The sequence below is a fragment of the Protopterus annectens genome, chromosome 1.part1 (assembly GCF_019279795.1).
Source record: "Protopterus annectens isolate FY-2018-M chromosome 1.part1, PAN1.0, whole genome shotgun sequence".
Taxonomy (NCBI): Eukaryota; Metazoa; Chordata; order Ceratodontiformes; family Protopteridae; genus Protopterus; species Protopterus annectens.
The window spans coordinates 523500270-523520628 of NC_056726.1; the positions used below are offsets into that span (position 1 = coordinate 523500270).

Genomic DNA, 20359 nt, shown 5'->3' on the forward strand with positions numbered 1-20359 from the left:
TAGTGCCTTTTTAGGCAAGGCTCAAATTCTAAACCTACCACCCTAGAACACAATAAAGGAAAAAAACTAAGGGTAATGCTGCTCAATGCCAGAAGTCTCAATCTCAAAATGCACGCACTCGAGGCCCTACTCAGTATGGAGAACATCGATGTCTGTGCTGTGACAGAAACCTGGTTCAAGGCTCCTGAGAGCACCCCAGCACTATCAGGTTTTACCTCATATCATGCGTTCCGGCCCCAAAATCCGGACAATACCAAGAAAGGAGGGGGGGTATGGATATTCATCAAGGACACCCACACCTCAAGATTGGTGGCAACGCACGATGCATCGGAGACCATCCAGGTGCAATTAACCATAGGCAAGACTGCTCTGCAATTTGTAGCATGTTACAGGCCACCCTCGCAAACTCAGGAACCTCACATGGCTTTCCTGAAAACACTGGAGGGGATAAATGTATCTCCAAACACCATCATACTAGGTGACTTCAATTACCCTAATATAGACTGGGAACACTACTCAAGCCCAAACACTCTAGCCCAAAAGTTCCTGGAATTCATAAACTCAAATGCCATGGAACAACTAGTCACCATCCCCACAAGAGGAGAAAACATACTTGATCTCATCATCACGAACATGGGAGCACAATGTTCAACACCGGAAGTATACCCCTCACTGGTGAGATCAGATCACAAACTAATCTCGCTGTAGGTCCTCATCCCGTCCCCACCTGAAATAAAAAAGACCACAGTAAAGAACTTCTCGAAAGCCGACTTCACACTTCTAAAGACTAGTGTGGTCTTCTTTAAGGCCCCCGAGCCGGCGGTAAACATTACTCAAGCCGCTGAATCACTTACAAATGCCTTCTACCAGCACCTGCAGGACTGCATGGATCAGGCAATCCCAAGCAAAACAAAGACTCTTTGTACCAAAGGCAAGCGTCCAGTCTGGTGGACCCCAGCCATAAACAAACTCTACAACAAAAGGAGGAAGCTACTACAAGATAGAGCAAAATCATCCTTAAAAGGTAAGACACCTTTGATCACTATAAGTAAAAAGCTAAGAGCTCTCATAAAATCATCCAAAGCAAATTTTGAGAGAAAAATAGCTAAGGACTCAAAAGACAATCATAAGGCCTTCTTTAGCTATGTTAGAAACCTGGGAGGAAACTCCCAGATATGCTCAGAATTAGTTCAAAATGATGTGAAGATTACTGATCCTACAGACATTGCCAACATACTGGCTGACAGGTTCAGTGCAAACTCCCCCCCAAAAGGAGAGATATCTATACCAAATGATTGTAGCCCCCCAAACATCTCTAACGCCCAGGTGAGAACTGCTCTCTCCAAGGCAAAGAACACAGCATCCATGGGACCTGATGGTGTCCCCGGCTGTGTGCTCCACGAACTCAACGAGGAATTAAACCCGCAGTTAGGACAGCTGTTTAATCTTAGTCTCACCTCCGGATACGTACCCAGGGAGTGGCGCACAGCGACTGTGGTCCCACTTCACAAAGGCAGTGCCTCCACCGACCCTGGAAATTACCGTCCCATTAGTTTGACAAGCCTTATCTGCAAAGCCATGGAGAGGATCATAATGGATCTCATAAATAAAGACATAGGGAATTTGCAGACTTTGGATCCAACCCAGTTTGGCTTTGTCAAAGGCAGATCATGCCTTTTAAACTTGGTTGACTTTTTGAAACACTCACCAAGGCCATTGATGAGGGAAAGGCAGTCCATACAGCCTACCTCGACCTGGCAAAGGCCTTCGATACAATACCCCACTCGGGTATCATTGAAAAACTCATCAGCTTAATTGTAAACCCATACATCACAAGATGGGTTGCAAACTGGCTGAGTGACAGAACCCGCAGGGTCAGAGTTGCTGGCGCCATGTCAGACTCAAAGCCTGTCACAAGTGGTGTCCCACAGGGCTCAGTCCTGGGCCCACTCTTGTTCGGCATCTACTTTTCCGAAGTACAAGCAAACACAGGAGGGTTATGACTGACAAAGTTTGCAGATGACTACAAACTGGGCGCCATAGTCGAAAACACATCTGACACAGAAATCCTTCAGAAGGGTCTCACAGAAATGGATAACTGGTGCCAGAGCCATGGCCTAAAGTTAAATGCCAAGAAATGCATAGTCATACCCTTCGGGAAAAACAAGGTTACCCCTAGCTACCATATAGGTGGCAATCCACTGAGCACAGAAGAAGTTATCAGGGACCTGGGGACCCAGGTTGACAGTAACCTTTCATTCGACACTCATGTTGCTAAAGTAGTTAGGAAGACCTTCTACATTGCCCACCTGATCATGAAGGGATTCACATCTAGATCAAGGGAGGTCATAGTCTCCCTATACTCCTCACTCATCAGACCAATGATTGAGTACAATGCCCCATTCGGAATGTATCTGACCCGACACTTGCAGCAGCTGGAGAGGCCACAAAAGTTCCTCACCAAAAGGATAAAGGGTCTCAAAAATCTGTCTTATGCTGCCCAACTGAAAAAACTCCAGCTCTATTCAGTCGCTTACCGCTTGCTCAGAGGTGACCTGTGCCTGACATACAAGACCATGTCAAACCCAGATTTGATTAACATGCTTCACCTCAAAAAATCTAGATCCCTCAGAGCCACAAGGGCGGGAGACTTAAACCTCGACACAGTTATTAATAGGACGTGCTGGAGGGATAGATTCATCACCCAAAGACTCCCTATGCTGTGGAACAAAATCCCGGTATATGTGAGGCAGAGCACCTCGCTGGCCTTGTTCAAGAGGAATCTTGACCAATGGATGGGAGATCGCAGATATACCCCAGGGATTACCTCAGTGTCACTGCTCGACAGAGGCACAGCAAAATAATGGGCATAGTTTCTCCAAACTAGAGGGGTGGCATAAGCCACAAAACTATGGGCTAGGCTTGTAAATGCCCTCGGGCAGATAGCCTATTATGAACCTATGAACCTATATCACATAGGATCATCCATTATGAATAGTTCAAAAAATAGATGTAAGAAAACCAGATGTAGTAGTCCATGAAAAAAAAAAAGACAAAAGTAGCATTGATTTTTGAAATTGCTACACCCAGTGACTAAAGTGTGTTGTGTACAGAGAGGCATGAAGTCAAAATCCCAGGATTTGCAGGCAGAAATTAGGGCAAGGTGGAAGAAAGACACCCAGACAGTTCCAGTAGTAGTAGTAGGAGCAACGGGGGTCTTGTAAAAAAAAATTTACAATCTTACTTAAATAGGTTACTGATAACTCCATACAAATTGTAGGAGGAGTCATTACTGGGCACATTGCGGGTACTGCGAAGAGCACTTCTGGCTAACATCAAAGACTGAATTCATGAACTTTAATTATGCCTTGGCACAGGAGTGGGGTCCATTTCCATCATGGTGTTAGAAACCCAAAAGACTTTGGGAAATTCAAAAAGAATGAAAGAGTAAAACTGAGATGTTTGTTCTTTCAGTATACACAATGCAAACCCATCAAGTTTTTCTTTATACCACAGAGGCACGTCTACAGTCCTTGCTATCTCAGTACTTCTCTGCTGCATGGTATACACCAGTATAATCTCCTTTTTGGTATATATAGCAACTCTTTTTGTGTGGCAGCCAGACCTGCATACTATTCTGGCTGCAACCTTATTAGGGCTTTGTAGCAGAAGGATGATACTAGCACATTCTCATGTTTGTTAGTTATGCTCCCAATACCCTGTTAGTCTTGGTCTCTTTTCGTCAATATTCTCCTTCTTCTGGTATTCCACCACCTAACCTCCTCAGTCATTACAATACTGATGATAAAGCACCAGTCTCAAAACATAAAACTTTTATTACACTTAGAACATACCAGCGACTATATATGGTGGAGGAAACACAATTACCAGTGCTATCATTAACACAGGTGGCCAGAAAGAGTAAACTAGTTAGTCTGACACATCATCGTTGCATATGTTATATAAAGTTTTACATCCCAGGCCAGGTATGCAACAGCAAATGCCACCCAGTGCCTCCTTCAGAATACTATGGCCCTTGAAAGTTACAGTAAATGTTCCTATAGGCAGAAAAAGAATGCAGAATCATATATACAGATTGCAAGCATTAAATATTTAATGGCTTTCTAAACTTCTGACACACACACACACACACACACACACACAAAATAAAGAAAATTGTAGCTTTCCTATTATAACCGTCTCCTGTAGATAAATCAGTGACTTACATTCACTTTTAAACAGTTAACCGCCCTAGCTTTACTTCACCTTTGATGTTCTCGTCTTTCATGCCATTTTAGTGAGACTGATCCATTAAATCTTGCTAATACCTAACTCAATATTGCACAAACATAAGCTGACTCCTTGTAACTTTGCTGTGGATATGTCAAATCTGTACTTAAAATTTATGTATGGGATTTCAACAGAATAACTGTACTTGGTTGGAGTCATTTAACAGGCATTACAACCACTTGGCTCTTTGACAGATGCTGTTTGACCCATGACTGAGAATACCTCAGAGGAGACAAGTCTAGTCCTGACAGACAGGCCAGTAAATGACACTCTAAGTAACTGCTTTAAAATTAGTAGAAGAGTCAAACATACTTGACACATACACACTTTCCTTACCTGATAATCTGTTCGTTACACTCGATTGCCTTCCATCTTCACATTTCCCGCTCGTGATCATCCATTTGCAATTGTCGTCTTCCACTTGCTCACTACTGCACATTTCCCACTCGCGGCCAGCTGGACATGACGTGAGCTCACTTCCGACTGACTCATCTCCCCCTTAAAGGAGCCAACAACCTTTAAAAATACGTACTTTTTTTTTTTTTTTTTAAATGCTACCCCCTCTTCTAAGTTGTACTGAAATCAGTACAGTGCGTATGCCTCCCGACATCCCTGTCTGTTATTTAGACTGAAATTACTCATAGAGACTCTAACCAATTTGTAAATACAGTAGTGTAGTTTAACTTTAAGAATACTATAAAAGAAACATATTTAAATAAAAATATAAGCGAGAAAGAAATTTGTTTAATGCTTATTCTCCCCAAAGCGTGGACAAATATGAACTAAATTTAGGCTACTAAATTCACCACTTATAATTAGATCTATTTTTTTTATTTTCATGTTTCACAATTCTAAATAATCAAATGAGTCATTTCACAAACTGACACGTTATATGACCTATGAAAACCTTACATTATACAAATCCAGGTAATTGTCTCTGTTTTAGATGTTTTTATCAAATTGCACTCATATTAGTATATTGTTTATACCAATAATTCTATTGTTTTAAACCCATTAGTATCATATAAGTAGATGGATTCATCACACTTTAGAAACATTAGAAATGGAGTTAAAACCAAACCCAATGTCCATTTCCTGTATTCATTTATATATTTATTCATTTTCTAAGAACTACTTTATTTTTATTAAGATTGTATTGGGATATAATACATTTCTTTGAGGGATTATCCAAAAACTCTAGTTGATGAAGTTCAGAAGGAGGGTTTTTTTGGGCAGAAAGGATAGATTTACACCCATTTTATGTAAAAAGTTAGCCTTTAAACTATATACATGAAGGGTTTATGAAGTAAGTAAAGAGGATAGGAGCAATTATGAAGGGGCTTTTGTTACAGATTATAATGGAGATGCCCATGTTGTTAAAAATATCTTTGAAAAGGAATGGGCAAAATTTGAAAGCCTGTCAGATTTGAGATTTATTTTTGATAAGCCATTAAAATATATGTTTAGAAAGGGGCGTAGTATTAAAGATATTTTAGACAACCATCAGTCCACTTTATTTTCTAATAAAAGTGGGGACTTTTAAATGTGGATTTTGTTCTTCATGTCCCTTTGTCTGCAATACTGTGGATATTTATATTAGTAGAGATAAATATATCACAAGTAGATCTCTTTATACTTGTGATACCAAATGGATAGTTTATATTGCAATTTGTGAGAATTGTGGGGCATTTTATATAGGCAAAACTGAAAGAAAACTTAGAAAGAGAATCTATGGACACGTTTGTAATATATAAAAAGAAAATCAAATAAATGCACTTTTTAAACATATGCTTTTATGTCAGGGTGCAAAGTTTTTCTTTTACTTACTAGAAAGGGTCCCCATTGATACAAGGGGAGGGCCTTAGGAGACAAAAGTTAGAATACAGAGAACTATACTGACAAATCATTTTAGAAGCCAACAAATGGCCAGGTTTGAATGATATTATCTCCTTAGCACCTGCTTTAAAATTAAGATCAGTTAAGTTGTAGGGAACTTTGCTTTAGATTTGCTAGGGTATAATAACTTGGTATGATTATATGTAATTTTATATGTACATGCTTTGTATTTTTATATATTTTATGCACAAGTTTTGGATTTTATAGTTATTTATTTTGAACATTAATTGCTATTACTAGATGGTAATATGTGTTTATGATATATATTTTTTAAAAAATCTTTTATCTTAAGAGAGGGAGATGTTTTAAAAGGTTTTCATATGTTTATAGGCATTGTTCCTAAGTGTACTGTGTTCTCCCTTTTTGTTATGGTAACAACTTTAATTGGATAATTGGTAAGATGGTTTTATAATTGCTTATTTGTGGCCTTTTACTTCGTTTGAGGATTTAATAAAACTCTGCACAGTATGTGGTTTTTGTCCTTCCGAGTGCTCTGTTTTGGTTGTAATACATTTCTCCCAACCAAAAACAAGGTAGTAAAATAAACCTATTCAATATGCTAGCCTACTATAAGAAGCCTACAAACATTAATTAAGAGCACTCATGTTAATATATAAATAAAAGATGAAAATTTACTTATAATGTATCTTAGCAAATGAAGGAAGAGAGATATTTTCAAACAAAACCCCAAAATATGTTTAGTATGTGTGCATGCTAGCACACTCAGATGTAGGTACGACCATATCCATATATGCCAATATAATGTTGTATAGCTAGTTTCCTAAAATAGCCTGTTCAATTACATATACAGACAGACACACAATAATCAAAGCCCTACATACACATGCACGCACACACACCCATCCATGCACACTAACATACACTTATAAACACATTAATAAGCAGACATACACTCTGTGTCAACCTTTGAGTCATAACAATTTAGTATTAAACATCTAAGTGATACATTAAACTCCCAACTTTATATATCTTTTGGCCATAATAAGAAAAAGATGATGTATACTTATACTTATTTCTTTGTCTTGGCATAACTCTGTATTAACAAAATGTACCTGTATAGATATATAAAGAATTCTGAAAGGAGATTCCTATATATTTGCCTAAATGATACAGCATCTCCTATATATTAGTGTCTCTTATTAGAACTGTTACACCACTATATTAATATTTCTATACAGGCATTTATCAGACCACTATCAAAATGAGAAACCAAATCAAAATAATTTTAGATAATTTTCAGCATCTGGTGTCTTCCTAACTAACTTAATGTTCCCTATAATTTAATAGATATTTCAGTTAAACGGACAGTAGAAATATTCAGGGTAAGTACATCTTGGATGTGAAGGGTACAACTAAATGTTATGAATGAACCCTCCATCTTTCCCATTTAATTCCTTAGATTTATAGCAGTGGTGACTCTGAACACAATCTCTCAGCTTTTACTATCTAAGGACTTTGCTTTGTATTGCAGATCTAATACCTAAATCTTATAGCAATACCCAGACGGTTATCATCTATTCTTAATGCGTTTCTCTAACCTGTTAGAAACATCGGTTTATGTCCATAATCATTAAGATCTGCTTTTTAATGGTACTTGTTTTCCATTTAAAACATGCTGTGAGCTGTATATGTCTTATTCAATAACCAAAAAGAAAACCAACTCGAACCAACTTTCAAATAGCCACACTCGGACAAATAGACTTAGCGCTTTGATTCACTTTATTGACGTGAACTTCATCAGAAAAAACACTCGTAGACCTACCCCTTCATTTTATACTAAATTAAATTAAATGACAGGAAATGATGTAATGCCCAAATCAGTCAAGTAACTAATTATAATCAAAATAAAATAATGATAATAATAAATCCTACATAATGTCATGTACTTCAACATAAATATTTCAACTATACATTAAAAAACATTTCAAGTTAATAACTTCATTTAAGCCAGGTAATATATCCACCCCAAATAGGAGCTGCCAAAATGCCTCTTTGCATTCCAATGTGTTATTTAAATCCCCAGCTAATAAAGCATTGTCAACACTATGAAAGTGCATGTCTAGATAATGAATTAGTCTTATCTTTTTTCTTTATAGCTAAAGTATGTTCATATATCCTATGTTTTAGACTTCTTAGTTTTCCCTATGTAATAATTTTTACATGTGGTACAAATAGCTAAATAAACCACACACTAACTATTGCAGTTATAATACTTTTTTTTCCCAAAAAGTGTGTCTCAAATGTTCAACAATAACAAAGGATGAGTTTTTAATGAATCTACATTGTTTGCAATTCATGCAACCAAAAGTTCCTTTCTTGTTGGAGCATACACGGGCATTGTTGCTATCCTTGTCTTTAGATAATTCCAACATAAACTTAATGTTGGTGATTCTTGTGAATTTTGGTGTCACCCCTTAAATAGAAGCCAATTCCTTATTTCCGAGAATAATTCTCCAGTTGTTCTCAATAATATGTTTTATGTTCCACATTTCTCTAACTATAGGCAGAGGGAATGCAGTATGAAATTCATGTGTATTCGTACCACTACTCTTTCTGCAGATGTTTGGTGGACAACTGTAACACGTTTCAGTTTGAATACGAAGTGCCTTGTTTGCAAAAAGATCAGCAAGCATTCACTTTTGCCAACTAACAAAACACTAATAAAAAAAAAAAAAAAAAAAAAGAAACATACGTTAAAAACTGCAATCCAGTAATAATAAATATATACACAGAATCAATTACAAATTAACTTTTCTTTGTTATCAATAATGTGATAGAAGAAGAGATCTGACTATGCATGTTGTTATTTGAATTGGAGTGTCAAGCAGATGCTAAAATAAGAATGATATGAGAAATTAAGGATGACATTGTTGTATTAATTGTAACCTCTGAAAGAAACACATTTACTATCTGTGTATGACCCGTGCTTTGTCTAATAGAAAAGAGCTATTCATTCAGTATTTAAATCAGGTATTGGTTTGTGTATTTAACTCTCTGTTATTCCATGTTGGCTTAAGCTGATTAGAAAAGATATGAAGCCAAAACAAGTTAAGTGTTTAGACACAGTACTGCAGCTGAGTATTTTTATCTGCAAACAAGTAATTTAAATATAAATGACTAGGAACACAGTGTTCCACATGCCGCATCAGAAATCAATAGTTCTTGTTTTTTAGTATTTAAACTACATAGAAAAATACAATTTAGTAATACATTACACAAAAATATATCACATTGCTTTATTCCTTGACATATCTTACTTTTGCTTTCTTCAGTTTCTTTTATTCTGTCCATCTCAGCATTCCAGTGAACCTAATTCCAGTGAGTTCAATGGTCAGACTGTTCTTCCTGCTGCATGTACGTGCTGGCAAACTTACTACACACCTCTGTACTTCAAGAAATAGCTTGAGACTCATTTCAGCATGAAAAAATGTATGCTGATGTATTTGAGTGGGAATGTAGCCATGTGGGAAGCTTGTGAATACTTCGGATGAGTAAAGATTCAAAAAAGAAAATGTATGAAACTAATTTAACACTGAATACTGAAATAGCGGACATTTAAATGAAGCCCAACCCATCACACCATCTAAACTCTTCTCCCATTACTAAGATAAAGCCATTTCTTTTCATTTTAAATGCTAGTAAAAAAATAAAAAAAGAAAGAGAGAGAGAGAGAGAGAGAAAAAGAACTTATGATATAGGGAAAAATAAAATAAGAAAGCAAGAAACATGGAAACAAAGCCCAAGAAAAAAAGAAACTACACTACTATATATTCATATTAAGCCTATTGTAACTACAATAAATACTTGTATTAAATTCTACTCTTATACTACATTGCTGTATATAATTTTGCAAAGTACTAGTTATGCAGTTGTTTATAATGTTTAGATGAAATAAACAGTATTGCCTTAACATCATATAAGAACAAATGAAAAGAGGAAATTATTTTTCTTTAAACTTTTTACTGTTCTTGTCTTTAGTTGTCCATATATTTTAGTTGCTTAACTTCAAGACTAGAGAAAGACCAGTACATTTCTTTGGGTTTGCCCAAGAGTTTATTTTTCTGTGCAAAATCCAAAGCTTCATCAAGTGTGTTGAAAATTCTTTCACCTTCAGGAAGAAAAATCTTGATTTTAGCAGGAAAAATAATTTGTGCTCAAGACAAAAGTGCTTATTTTGCCTGTTTGTGGAATTATTAAACACGGTTTTCTTCACCACGGAAAGATTGGACTTATTGGTTGGATACAACATTCCTTTATGCAATACATCGACGGTACAACCTCTTTTTTTGAGTTTACTTACACTTGGGACAAAGAAAGTATAAATTACCGGGACACCACTATAGCTCACACAAAAGATGGTTTTAAATCCAGGATTTACAGAAAAGATACTTGGTGCAATAGTTATTTGCACTTTACTAGTAGTCACCCCACATTTCAGAAAAAAAGCTTGGTTAAGGGACAAGCAGTCAGAATTGCAAGGGTGACTTCAGACAAAAATGAATTGTTAAGAGAGTTTGACATTTTGAAGGAAAGTGGTTACCCCATTGACTTCGTACAGAAGATTTTGAACGAAGTGTACAAAGGGTGGGGGACTTAAGTACAAGGTACTTTTAGGTAAACCCTTATTAAGTTCTAATCATGACAGTGATACAAGGAACTTTCATAGAGCATGTGTAGTGGAGTTTAATGGTTTTACTGGGCCCTTTACAAGCATTATAAGGGCAAATTGGCGTATGTTCAAAGTAAGTAAAGAATTACAAGAAATAGTGGGAGATGGGCCCACATTTTCTTATAGAACTGGTAGAAACATGAAAAGTGAATTTGAGCAGGCAGATGCTAAAAATGTTAGGGACAGACAAGGTACAAATACTTGTGGAAGATGCAGATATTGTCCCTACCATAATTAAGGAAAGTTTTTTACATTTACAAAATGGTTTGAAAAGCCGTGTGCATTTTTGTAAAGGTAATTGAAACACTAGGATGTTAGTTTATTTGGCTGTGTGAGGGATGCACAACATTTTATATAGGGAAAACAGAAAGGGCTTTGAAAGATAGGATATATGAGCATCTATACGATATTAAGTCCAAAAAAGAGACAAGTGCTTTATATAAGCATACCCTAGACTGTGTTTCCCCCAGCAATTTCAAGTTTGGGATTATAGATATTGTAAGAAACAATTCCAGGGGAAGAGACATTAGAAATATTTTATTGAACAGAGAGCTAAGGTGGCAGCTTAGGCTTAAATCCAGTATCTACCCAGGACTTAATGAATATATTTCTATTAAACCATTATTATTATTTTTGAAAGCTTCACAAGTATAAACGATTTTCTTTCATCTATCATAGAAAAAATACTGATACACACACATTTCATCTTTGTGAGGATTTAGGTAAAGGCTTCATTTATATGTTGCATTTTAGCAGTAAATCGGTGTGTTTTTTAACAAAAAATTTTTTTATTTAATTCATTATGTAATTATTCAATTTATGAAGTGTTTTAATTAAGCAATTGGTTGTGATATATATATATATATATATATATATATATATATATGTATGTGAGTTGTTTTTTTGAAAATGAAATCTGATGAAGTCTTGTGCTCAATACGAAAGTGCTTATTTTGCCTGTTTGTGGAATTATTAAACACTGTTTTCTTCACTACAGAAAGATTGGACTTTTTTCTGTTTTGCTAATTTGAGCCTTGATGTCTGACTTCTTCAAGTTTTTAATTAGAGGAATGAAAGCTTTTCTGTTAGAGATCACTGAAGAAGTATATTTATTGTCAAATCTTATGCTTTTCCCATTTATTTTAATTGGAGTACTTGACTTTATTTGTATAAAGCACTTTTCATCCAATTTTATACATGAAATTCTTCAGATACACTGTTACTAAAGAAAATGGTGCTTAAAATACTCTCCCTTACTAGTCATGTGATCAAAAGACCAATCAAGAACTTAAAGTACCCTCTACATAAGAACACTTATATTACTCGGACTTCTATCATACAAAAGCATATACTAAAACTTTTTTTAAAAAACAAATAAATGTTCAACATGAGTAAAAACATGAATATGAAAATCTAAATTCCTATTCAACTACTTATAAATATTATCCTTTAAAAATTTTCAATTTAAGATGCTGTGGAGAGGACACATGTCATTTAAACCTGGTAGTGTATATGCATCCAGGCGTATTTGCCACAACAATTCATATAATTCCGACATTACTGTCATTGGACCACCTCTCGGGTTAGGCCACATCTGCTGTCTTATCCAAAATTTAAAAGTGTGCCCTGGGTTCAGACTGATATGTTTTGCTAGGGCATTTTCACCCTTATTCCTGGAAATACTATATAGGTGTTCATAAATCTTTTCACATAATTTTCGTTTTTTTTTTCCTATGCAGAATGAAGGACATTCTTGACATCTAGCCAGGTACACAACCATTTTAGATTGACAATTGCATCTATTATTGTTCTTCAATTTCATGCCCCGGACTTTTACATAATGCCCTTCTTCTATATATTTACAATAGGGGCAACTGCCACATTTAAAAGTACCCAGATTCCTATACAATTTAATTTTTTTCTTTCTCCAAAATATTTTTTCAAATTTATGCCCCTCCTGTAAATAATCTTCAGACTTGTTCCTATTTTACCAATCAAATCCATTTCACCTAAGATGAAATTCCAATTCTTGTATATAATATTTCTCACTTTGTAAGCTGCCTGATAAGTAGTCACACATCCTGTTCTAAAATTGGTGTTAATATTAATATTTACTATTATCTCCTCTGGTTCAGTTAACTGCCCCTCATGTATGTATTCATCTTCTAAAATGAGCCTATAAAGCTTATTCCTTCTTTTTCTTTTAACCTCTTCTATTAATTCATCCAACAAGTTACTTGGGTATGTTCATTTAGTGAACATCCCCCTTAAGTTCTCACATTCATTTTCAAACTCAAGGTTACTAGTCACCATTCTGGCTGCCTTTACCAGTTGATCTTTCACAACAACTCATTTTGTTGGTAAGGGTTAACACTTGAAAAATGCAGAAAGGTGTTGGAAATACATTTTTTACGATGAATTCTAGCTGTGTAGCCTTTCTGTTCATTTTTATTCAACTTAACATCTAAATATGGGATCTCGTAGTCATGGTAGGAAAAGGTAAACTGTAAGAAATTGGGCATATTGTTGAAATCGAACAATGTTGTCACCACCTGGCTATCACCCTTTATAATCATAAATATGTCATCCAGGTATCTTGTGAAAAAATATATAGAATGAGCTATGCCTACCTTATTAAATATAAATTCTTGCTCCCAATATGCCATTTCCATATTGGCAAAGTTGGCTCCGCACGGAAACCCCATTGCCACTCCTATCTTTTGTAAGTAGTATTTCTGTTTGAAAAAATGAAATTATTGCTAAGGATAATATCAAGTAACTCTTCCACTAGATGTATTTCAGTTGTTGGAGCTCCCTTTTTATACAGCATGATGGATACCCATTATATGCCTAAGCCATGGGGTATATATGTATAGAGATCTTTGATGTCAACTGTCAGGAAATTATAGTCATTGTTAAACTCTAATGAATTTATTTTCTCTAAAAAGGACCATGAATCCTTACATATTTGAATTTCAGTAATTACATATTTTTTCAAAATATTTTTTTCAAGATATTATCTGCTACTTTGGAGCATGCGTACATTGTAGAATTTCTTCCATCCACTATTGGTCTAAGTGGGGGGGGGGTCATTCAAATCTGTATGGATTTTTGGAACACCAAAGTTAGAGGTGCTAGAATGTTTGTGTAGTTATAAAGGTCTAAATCTATCTTAGCCTCAGTAAATAAGTCATTAATGCATATTCTGATACGCTGGTTTGCAATGTTAAATTGGTTTAGTGACACTTCCTCATAAGTTTACGTTTGTAGTATTTTCTCTATTTTTGTAGTCGTTAATGTCCATGAAGACTAAACCACCACTTTATCAAGCTTCATTACTCTTACTTGGGCTGTTTTCAATACATTTAGTATTTACCATTCCTCTTTACTCATATTCTTTTTATGGTGCCTGTCCTTGCCAGTTATGCTTCTAAAATCTAATTTGCAGACTTTCTCAAAAATTTCTAACTTAGGTTGTAAAGGGGGGGTTATACATATTGGATATAGCACAGGGTCTTACATCTAAGGCATTACTGTTACCCATGATTAAATTTAGATTAAGTTTTCTCACAAAGAATTTTAAGTCCAATACTGTTTTAGCCAAGTCCATGCTCTGGTCAGGGACGAAAGTCAGTCCTTTAGCAAGGAGTTCAACCAGTTCTACGGGAACTTCAAAGGAAGAATAGGTGTAAATTGTGAAGTCCCCTTACACATTCTTAACTAGAGCACATTTCTGTCCATCTGGAAGATACTGTGAGGAATTTACCTCCACCTCTTGTTGTGGGCTTTTGTGTGGTTGTTCTTCCTCTGCTGCTTGCATCTGGTAAAGTCCTGCTTCACCCCATTTCAATTATTTGACCTTTGGTCATTATTATATTGTCCGCTCTGGTAATAATCGACATTATCATGTTGATTCCAATTTGAATTGTTATTAGCTTGCCCTTGATGTTGATTAAGAATCCGCTCGCTTCTCCGAATTTCGTTATTGCCCCATCCTATATTATTTCCACCTCGTACTTCCTCCTTCATGGTGACATCACTTGGGTCATTTGAGGTGATTACTGTGTTATTTTCTCCCTCTATGTCTTGCATATTCATAGGGTGGGTGTGGTTTTATGCATTCCACACTTGCGCTGATGATGGGCAAGGTTAGGAGGTGCCGTTCTTGTATTGGAGCTGGTCCCAGTTCAGCTTTTTTATCTTGGTTGCCTTCAATTTATTTAGGTGTTGATCTGTGCTCTGAAAAATTCGCAGATATTCAAATTTATACCTGCAAAAGTCAACATGATTTCTTATTGACTCATCAAGTATTTTTACATCATGGACTATGACTTTAGCCGTCTTATGGTAGTATTTGATCATTAATGCTAATAATTCAAGTCCTTGCTGGTTAAAAAGATTTATAAGTTCTTTATGAAAGTCTGAGTCTGGTGTCAGTCTTGTCGGATACTGACAAATTCTAAGTCCCTTAGGGTCTATTTTTAAGTGAATACATTCTTTAAAGTATTCTATAGTTGATATAGTTTTACAGGAGGGGCATAAATTTGAAAAATATTTTGGAGAAAGAAATTGTATAGGAATCCGGGTACTTTTAAATGTGACAGTTGCCCTTATTGTAAATATATAGAAGAAGGGAATTATGTAAAAGTCAGGGGCATGAAATTGAAGAAAAATAATAGATGCAATTGTCAATCTAAAATGGTTGTGTACCTGTCTAGATGTCAAGAATGCCCTTCATTCTGTATAGGAAAAACAGAACGAAAATTATGTGAAAGGATTTATGAACACCTATGTAGTATTTCCAGGAATAAGGGCGAAAGTGCCCTAGCAAAACATGCCAATCTGAACCCAGGGCACACTTTTAAATTTTGGATAAAATAGCAGATGCAGCTTAACCCGAGAGGTGGTCCAATGACAGTAATGTTGGAATTATCTGAATTGTTGTGGCAAATACGCCTGGATGCATGTACACTACCAGGTTTAAATGACATGTGTTCTATCCACAGCATCTTAAAACTGAAAATTTTAAAAAGGTAATATTTATGAGTAGTTGAATAGAAGTTTAGATTTTCATATTTATGTTTTTACTCATGTTTAACATTTAATTTTTAAAAAAAAAAAAAAATTGTAGTATATGTTTTTGTATGAGAGAAATCTGAGTAGTATAAGTATTCTTATGTAGAGGGTACTTTAAATTCTTGATTGGTGTTTTGATCACATGACTAGTAAGGGAGGGTATTTTAAGCACCATTTTCTTTAGTAACAGTGTATCTGAAGAAGTTAATGTATAGAATTGGATGAAAATCGCTTTATACAAATAAATTTATTTTGATTTAAAGTTACATCTGGAGTTCGATCTACCTGCCTGCCTGGAACTTGTTTGGATTTTGTTCATCAGTCTGCTTTTTACGGTTGTTTATCTAGATAGAAATTGAACAATTAAGGATCTTGGAGCAGATAAGTTGTTTATTGATGAATTGCTTTACAGGGACATATGAGCTCTCTGTATTCCGAAGGATAGTGACTCTGGTAAGTTTAAGGTTTTTGGTAACCAGTTATTTAGAAATTGTACCATATTATTACCTTCCTCCTTCTCTGCCACTCTATATAGTCTGTTGTTATTTCATCTGGACCTACTTTCCAGATCTTCCACTTTTTCTAGAAGTTCAGTTTGATTTTCATTTTCAGTCTGTCTTTCATATATATTGTTAATTGATTCTTCAATGGATGAGATTTGATCTGAATGGTTTGGATGATTTCATTGAGTAAATCCAGTTGTTTCTTGATATCCTGTTTTATACTCTCCATTTTACTCTCCAAATTGTCTATGTTGACAGAAAGGTCATGAATACTTGTTATAAATGATTGTAATTCTTTCTTTATCACACTATCGTGAAGGGAAGCTTTAGAGTGACTAATGACTACATATGTTTGAAGAACTTCTGACAGGATTAAGATCAAAAATAATCTTTAAAACATGTTGTTTCTTCTTAATTTTGACACTAAACTATTTTAGAATGAAAATGATATGATTATACTTATAGTGTTTGCCACTAAAACTAAAAATTCCTTTCAGAATAACTGAAAACAGGCAGAACAAAAGTTTTGTGCTGCTAGCTGCTTGCCATCCTAGCCACGCCCTCCCAACTGTAATTTTCTTTAAATATTCGTTAGGGGAGCATATAGTAATGTGTTAAAAAGACACAACTCCATTACCCAGAATATAGATTAATATGCTAAGAACAGCATCTATATTTCCTTTTTAGAGACTAGGTTGATAAATGTGTAGATAATAAAAAACATGTCTTTCACTAAGACATCTAAGCTGTTAGACTATGTATTATTAACTTGTGGATTTGCGAACACTTAAATGTTGTGATAAAGCAAAACAAATAATGATATTAGATCATTCTTATCATGCATACAAGAAACCTGGCATGTGTTAAAAACAGAATTTTGTTATAAATATGACTAAAGTGAAACTTTAAGAAAACTGGTATGATCCAACTGATTTTTTCCTGTAGATACAAGTACAATGAAAAACTAAGAAACCTGGCATGACATGAAATAGATTTTTGCTATAAATATGAGCATAGTGGAAAAGGTACATGAAAAAAACATTTGATGAAAGGCTTTTCTTGACACCTTGCAGCAACACATTTTGGGCATGTTTAACTTACTACCTCCAGTAGTACACGGTGTACCTCACTTGTATCCTTGCCAATATACTAAAGCTGTGCGGTGAAAGGTGCGATCCATATCTGGTCAAATAGGTAGGCTAGTCATCTATCTCTGTTCAGGCTGATTGACTTTGGAACCCCTTAGAATGACATGAGTAGTTGAGTCAGTTGTTGAAGTTAGCCATCTTTTGATTATACTGAAGCATTGTTCGAACTGTGGGTAGGATGTTCTTCAAGACTGGCTTTATATTGCCCCTGAATGTTTACTATGAAGGCTTGGTCATATCTCCCCTCATATAATCTAGGTATGCATGTCTCAAATCATTTGCACCTGTATGAGTAATGACCATGTCATAGGTGTACCTAGGGTAAAGGGACTTGATAGCTATAAACACCTGCCATATCCTTATTCATTACTTCAAACTGTGGGCTTGCGGATTCCCCGGGGATGTTGTTTATACAGTCATACAACATGGTAGTGATATGGTAGAATACACATTCCTGTCATCTGTGTAGGAGGGCTATGATGGCAGAGAATGAGACATTCTAGCTAGCTACAATGTGGGTTCAGTACATATTCCAGGAGAGTTCTGCTCTCTCACTAACAAATTTACTTACAAGCAGTCCTGTAGTTCATCAGCTACTAAAATGATGTTTTCAGACACTGAGATCTTTCAGTTTTCTACTTGTTTGCACCTCCAGTCATTATTTAGTGAGTGCAACAAGCTCTGGTTCTAGCCTTTCATCTGCTTCACAGTATACAGTGTTTGGTACATATGTCTAGCTGGTTCCACTTCATATCATCAAGTTTAATTTCATCGAATTTGAAAACATGCAGACCAAATCGTCGAAAACCCATATCATCGAATCTCAAATAATTGAAAACTAGAAAGCAACTAGAAATAACATTCCACGGAGTTAGTACTGCATGTATGCAGGGGGGAAAGCCCCCCATGCACCCCCCATGTGGAGGGCAGAGCCCCCCACACCCCTGTAATTAAATATACCAACTCCAAGGTCGCACTACAGTGGGGTTAGGAAATTACATTTTCCCCCACTGTAGTGCGACCTTGGAGTATATGCAGTACTATATCTGTGGAATGTTATTTCTAGTTGCTTTCTAGTTTTCAGTGATTTGAGATTCGATGATATGGGTATTCTACGATTTGGTCTCTCGATGTTTTGGGCTTTGATGAAATGAAATTTGATGATATGAAGTGGAACCGTCTAGCTAGCTATATGCCAACTTTACATGCATTCAGATTGATAGCATGGTTAATACAGTTCCAGTAGTATCCTGTGCCTCAGAATATTCATCCACATTGTCTGCATATTAAGGGCATCTCAGAAACTTTTGATGCAGAAAACCTATGGAGACAGATAGAAACATTTACTATGTAGGCATCAGTCAGAAATGTGGGCTCCTATTCTTTTTCCAGTTCCTTGATTGTATCTTATCTATTAGAAGTGTTTGATTCAGACCTTAGCCATTCCTCAGATTATATCTAGCAACCGTCTGCAGTTTCCGTTTGGATGGAGATTCAGTTCCTCTAGAATTTGTTTAACGTATGTAGTACTGTAGCTCATTTTTGAGTGGGAGTTTTTTTTTTCTTTCATTTGCTGAAATCCCCCACCCAAGAGCCAATCCTCCAAGGATATTTATTTAGTTTGAGAAGCTGACCTTGCCTTTTTTTGCTACATTCTCCAGTCTTATTCTCAGAACTGAAAGTTCTTTCTTTAAAAACTTTTTTGATAGCTTTCACTTTATTTATAAGGATTTCTGAGCTAATGGCCATGTCTGTTTCCTCCATGTATTTGGTGTTTCACTGGGACATTATTGATCCTTATTTCATATCAAAGGTCAATACAATCTAACTGTAGACATGCTGTCCATTTCCCAGTATTCTTCCCTTAGTAATTACTCCTATGAGAACCCCTTCTTCATACTGTGGATGTTGATGAGTAAAAAAGATAAGCGGTTAGGAAGGATTGTCAGCTATTTCCCCACTTTAAAATGACAGAGAAGATAATCAGGTAACCAAACAGTGTCCCTCAAATAATCTTCGTATTTTATGAGCCATGTGAATATTTGCCAGGTTGCTGCAGAACATGAAGGCTGTTGGCTATATTTTGTACCTTTTTTCCATGGTGACTTTATAGATGATACCTGTGCTGCGGTGGTATGAATATATTGTCATAAGATCCTCCCTTCCGGGAGCTAGGGGTTCATTTCTTTTCTGTGGTAGAGCTGCAGTATTTGATATTGCTAAGCCACCAATAATGTGAGAAGCTCTTACAGCAGGATACATCTTGCCCACCATTCTCCTTTCTGGAGTTTTGCTTCAGATTCTGTTAATTATCCAGTAGTGGTGGTGTTTTTACGGACAGGGGAAAAACTGTGAGGTTCTTACTCCCAATTTTACTACAGCTAGAATTTTTTTCTCATAGAGACAGTATTACTTTGGCTTGCTATTACAGTTATTGATTGTTTCTTTAAAATGACCTGAAATTGATTGATTACTTTTTCAAATTAACTTGCTACCAGTGATAAATACCAGATATATCAGTGCAGGTTTGATTAAAAAAAAAAAAAAAAGTTCTTTTAAATGTAATTTTTCTGTGTTTCTGTGCAGGTTGTGGCACATTGGTTGTGCTAGAAGAGAATGAAGTTGGAATTCATTGCTTACGCAGGTAAAACTCCTAATATTTTACATGACTTTTTTACCTGAGCTAAATTTTTTTATATGATATCAATTGATATTTTATGATAACTTCTTTTGGAATGTTGAAAATGCACTATGCA

The 20359-nt window shown here is 35.7% G+C and overlaps 1 protein-coding gene across 2 annotated transcripts in view; it reads left to right on the top strand.

Annotated features, from left to right (window-relative positions):
- PEX7 (peroxisomal biogenesis factor 7) overlaps window positions 1–20359 on the top strand; it is a 1759991-nt gene that overhangs the window by 42838 nt on the left and 1696794 nt on the right. For both annotated transcript variants that reach the window (XM_044076447.1, XM_044076438.1), the window contains exon 2: window positions 20190–20247. In XM_044076447.1, coding sequence (XP_043932382.1) covers window positions 20190–20247 — 58 coding nt within the window. The remainder of the gene's footprint in view (window positions 1–20189; window positions 20248–20359) is intronic.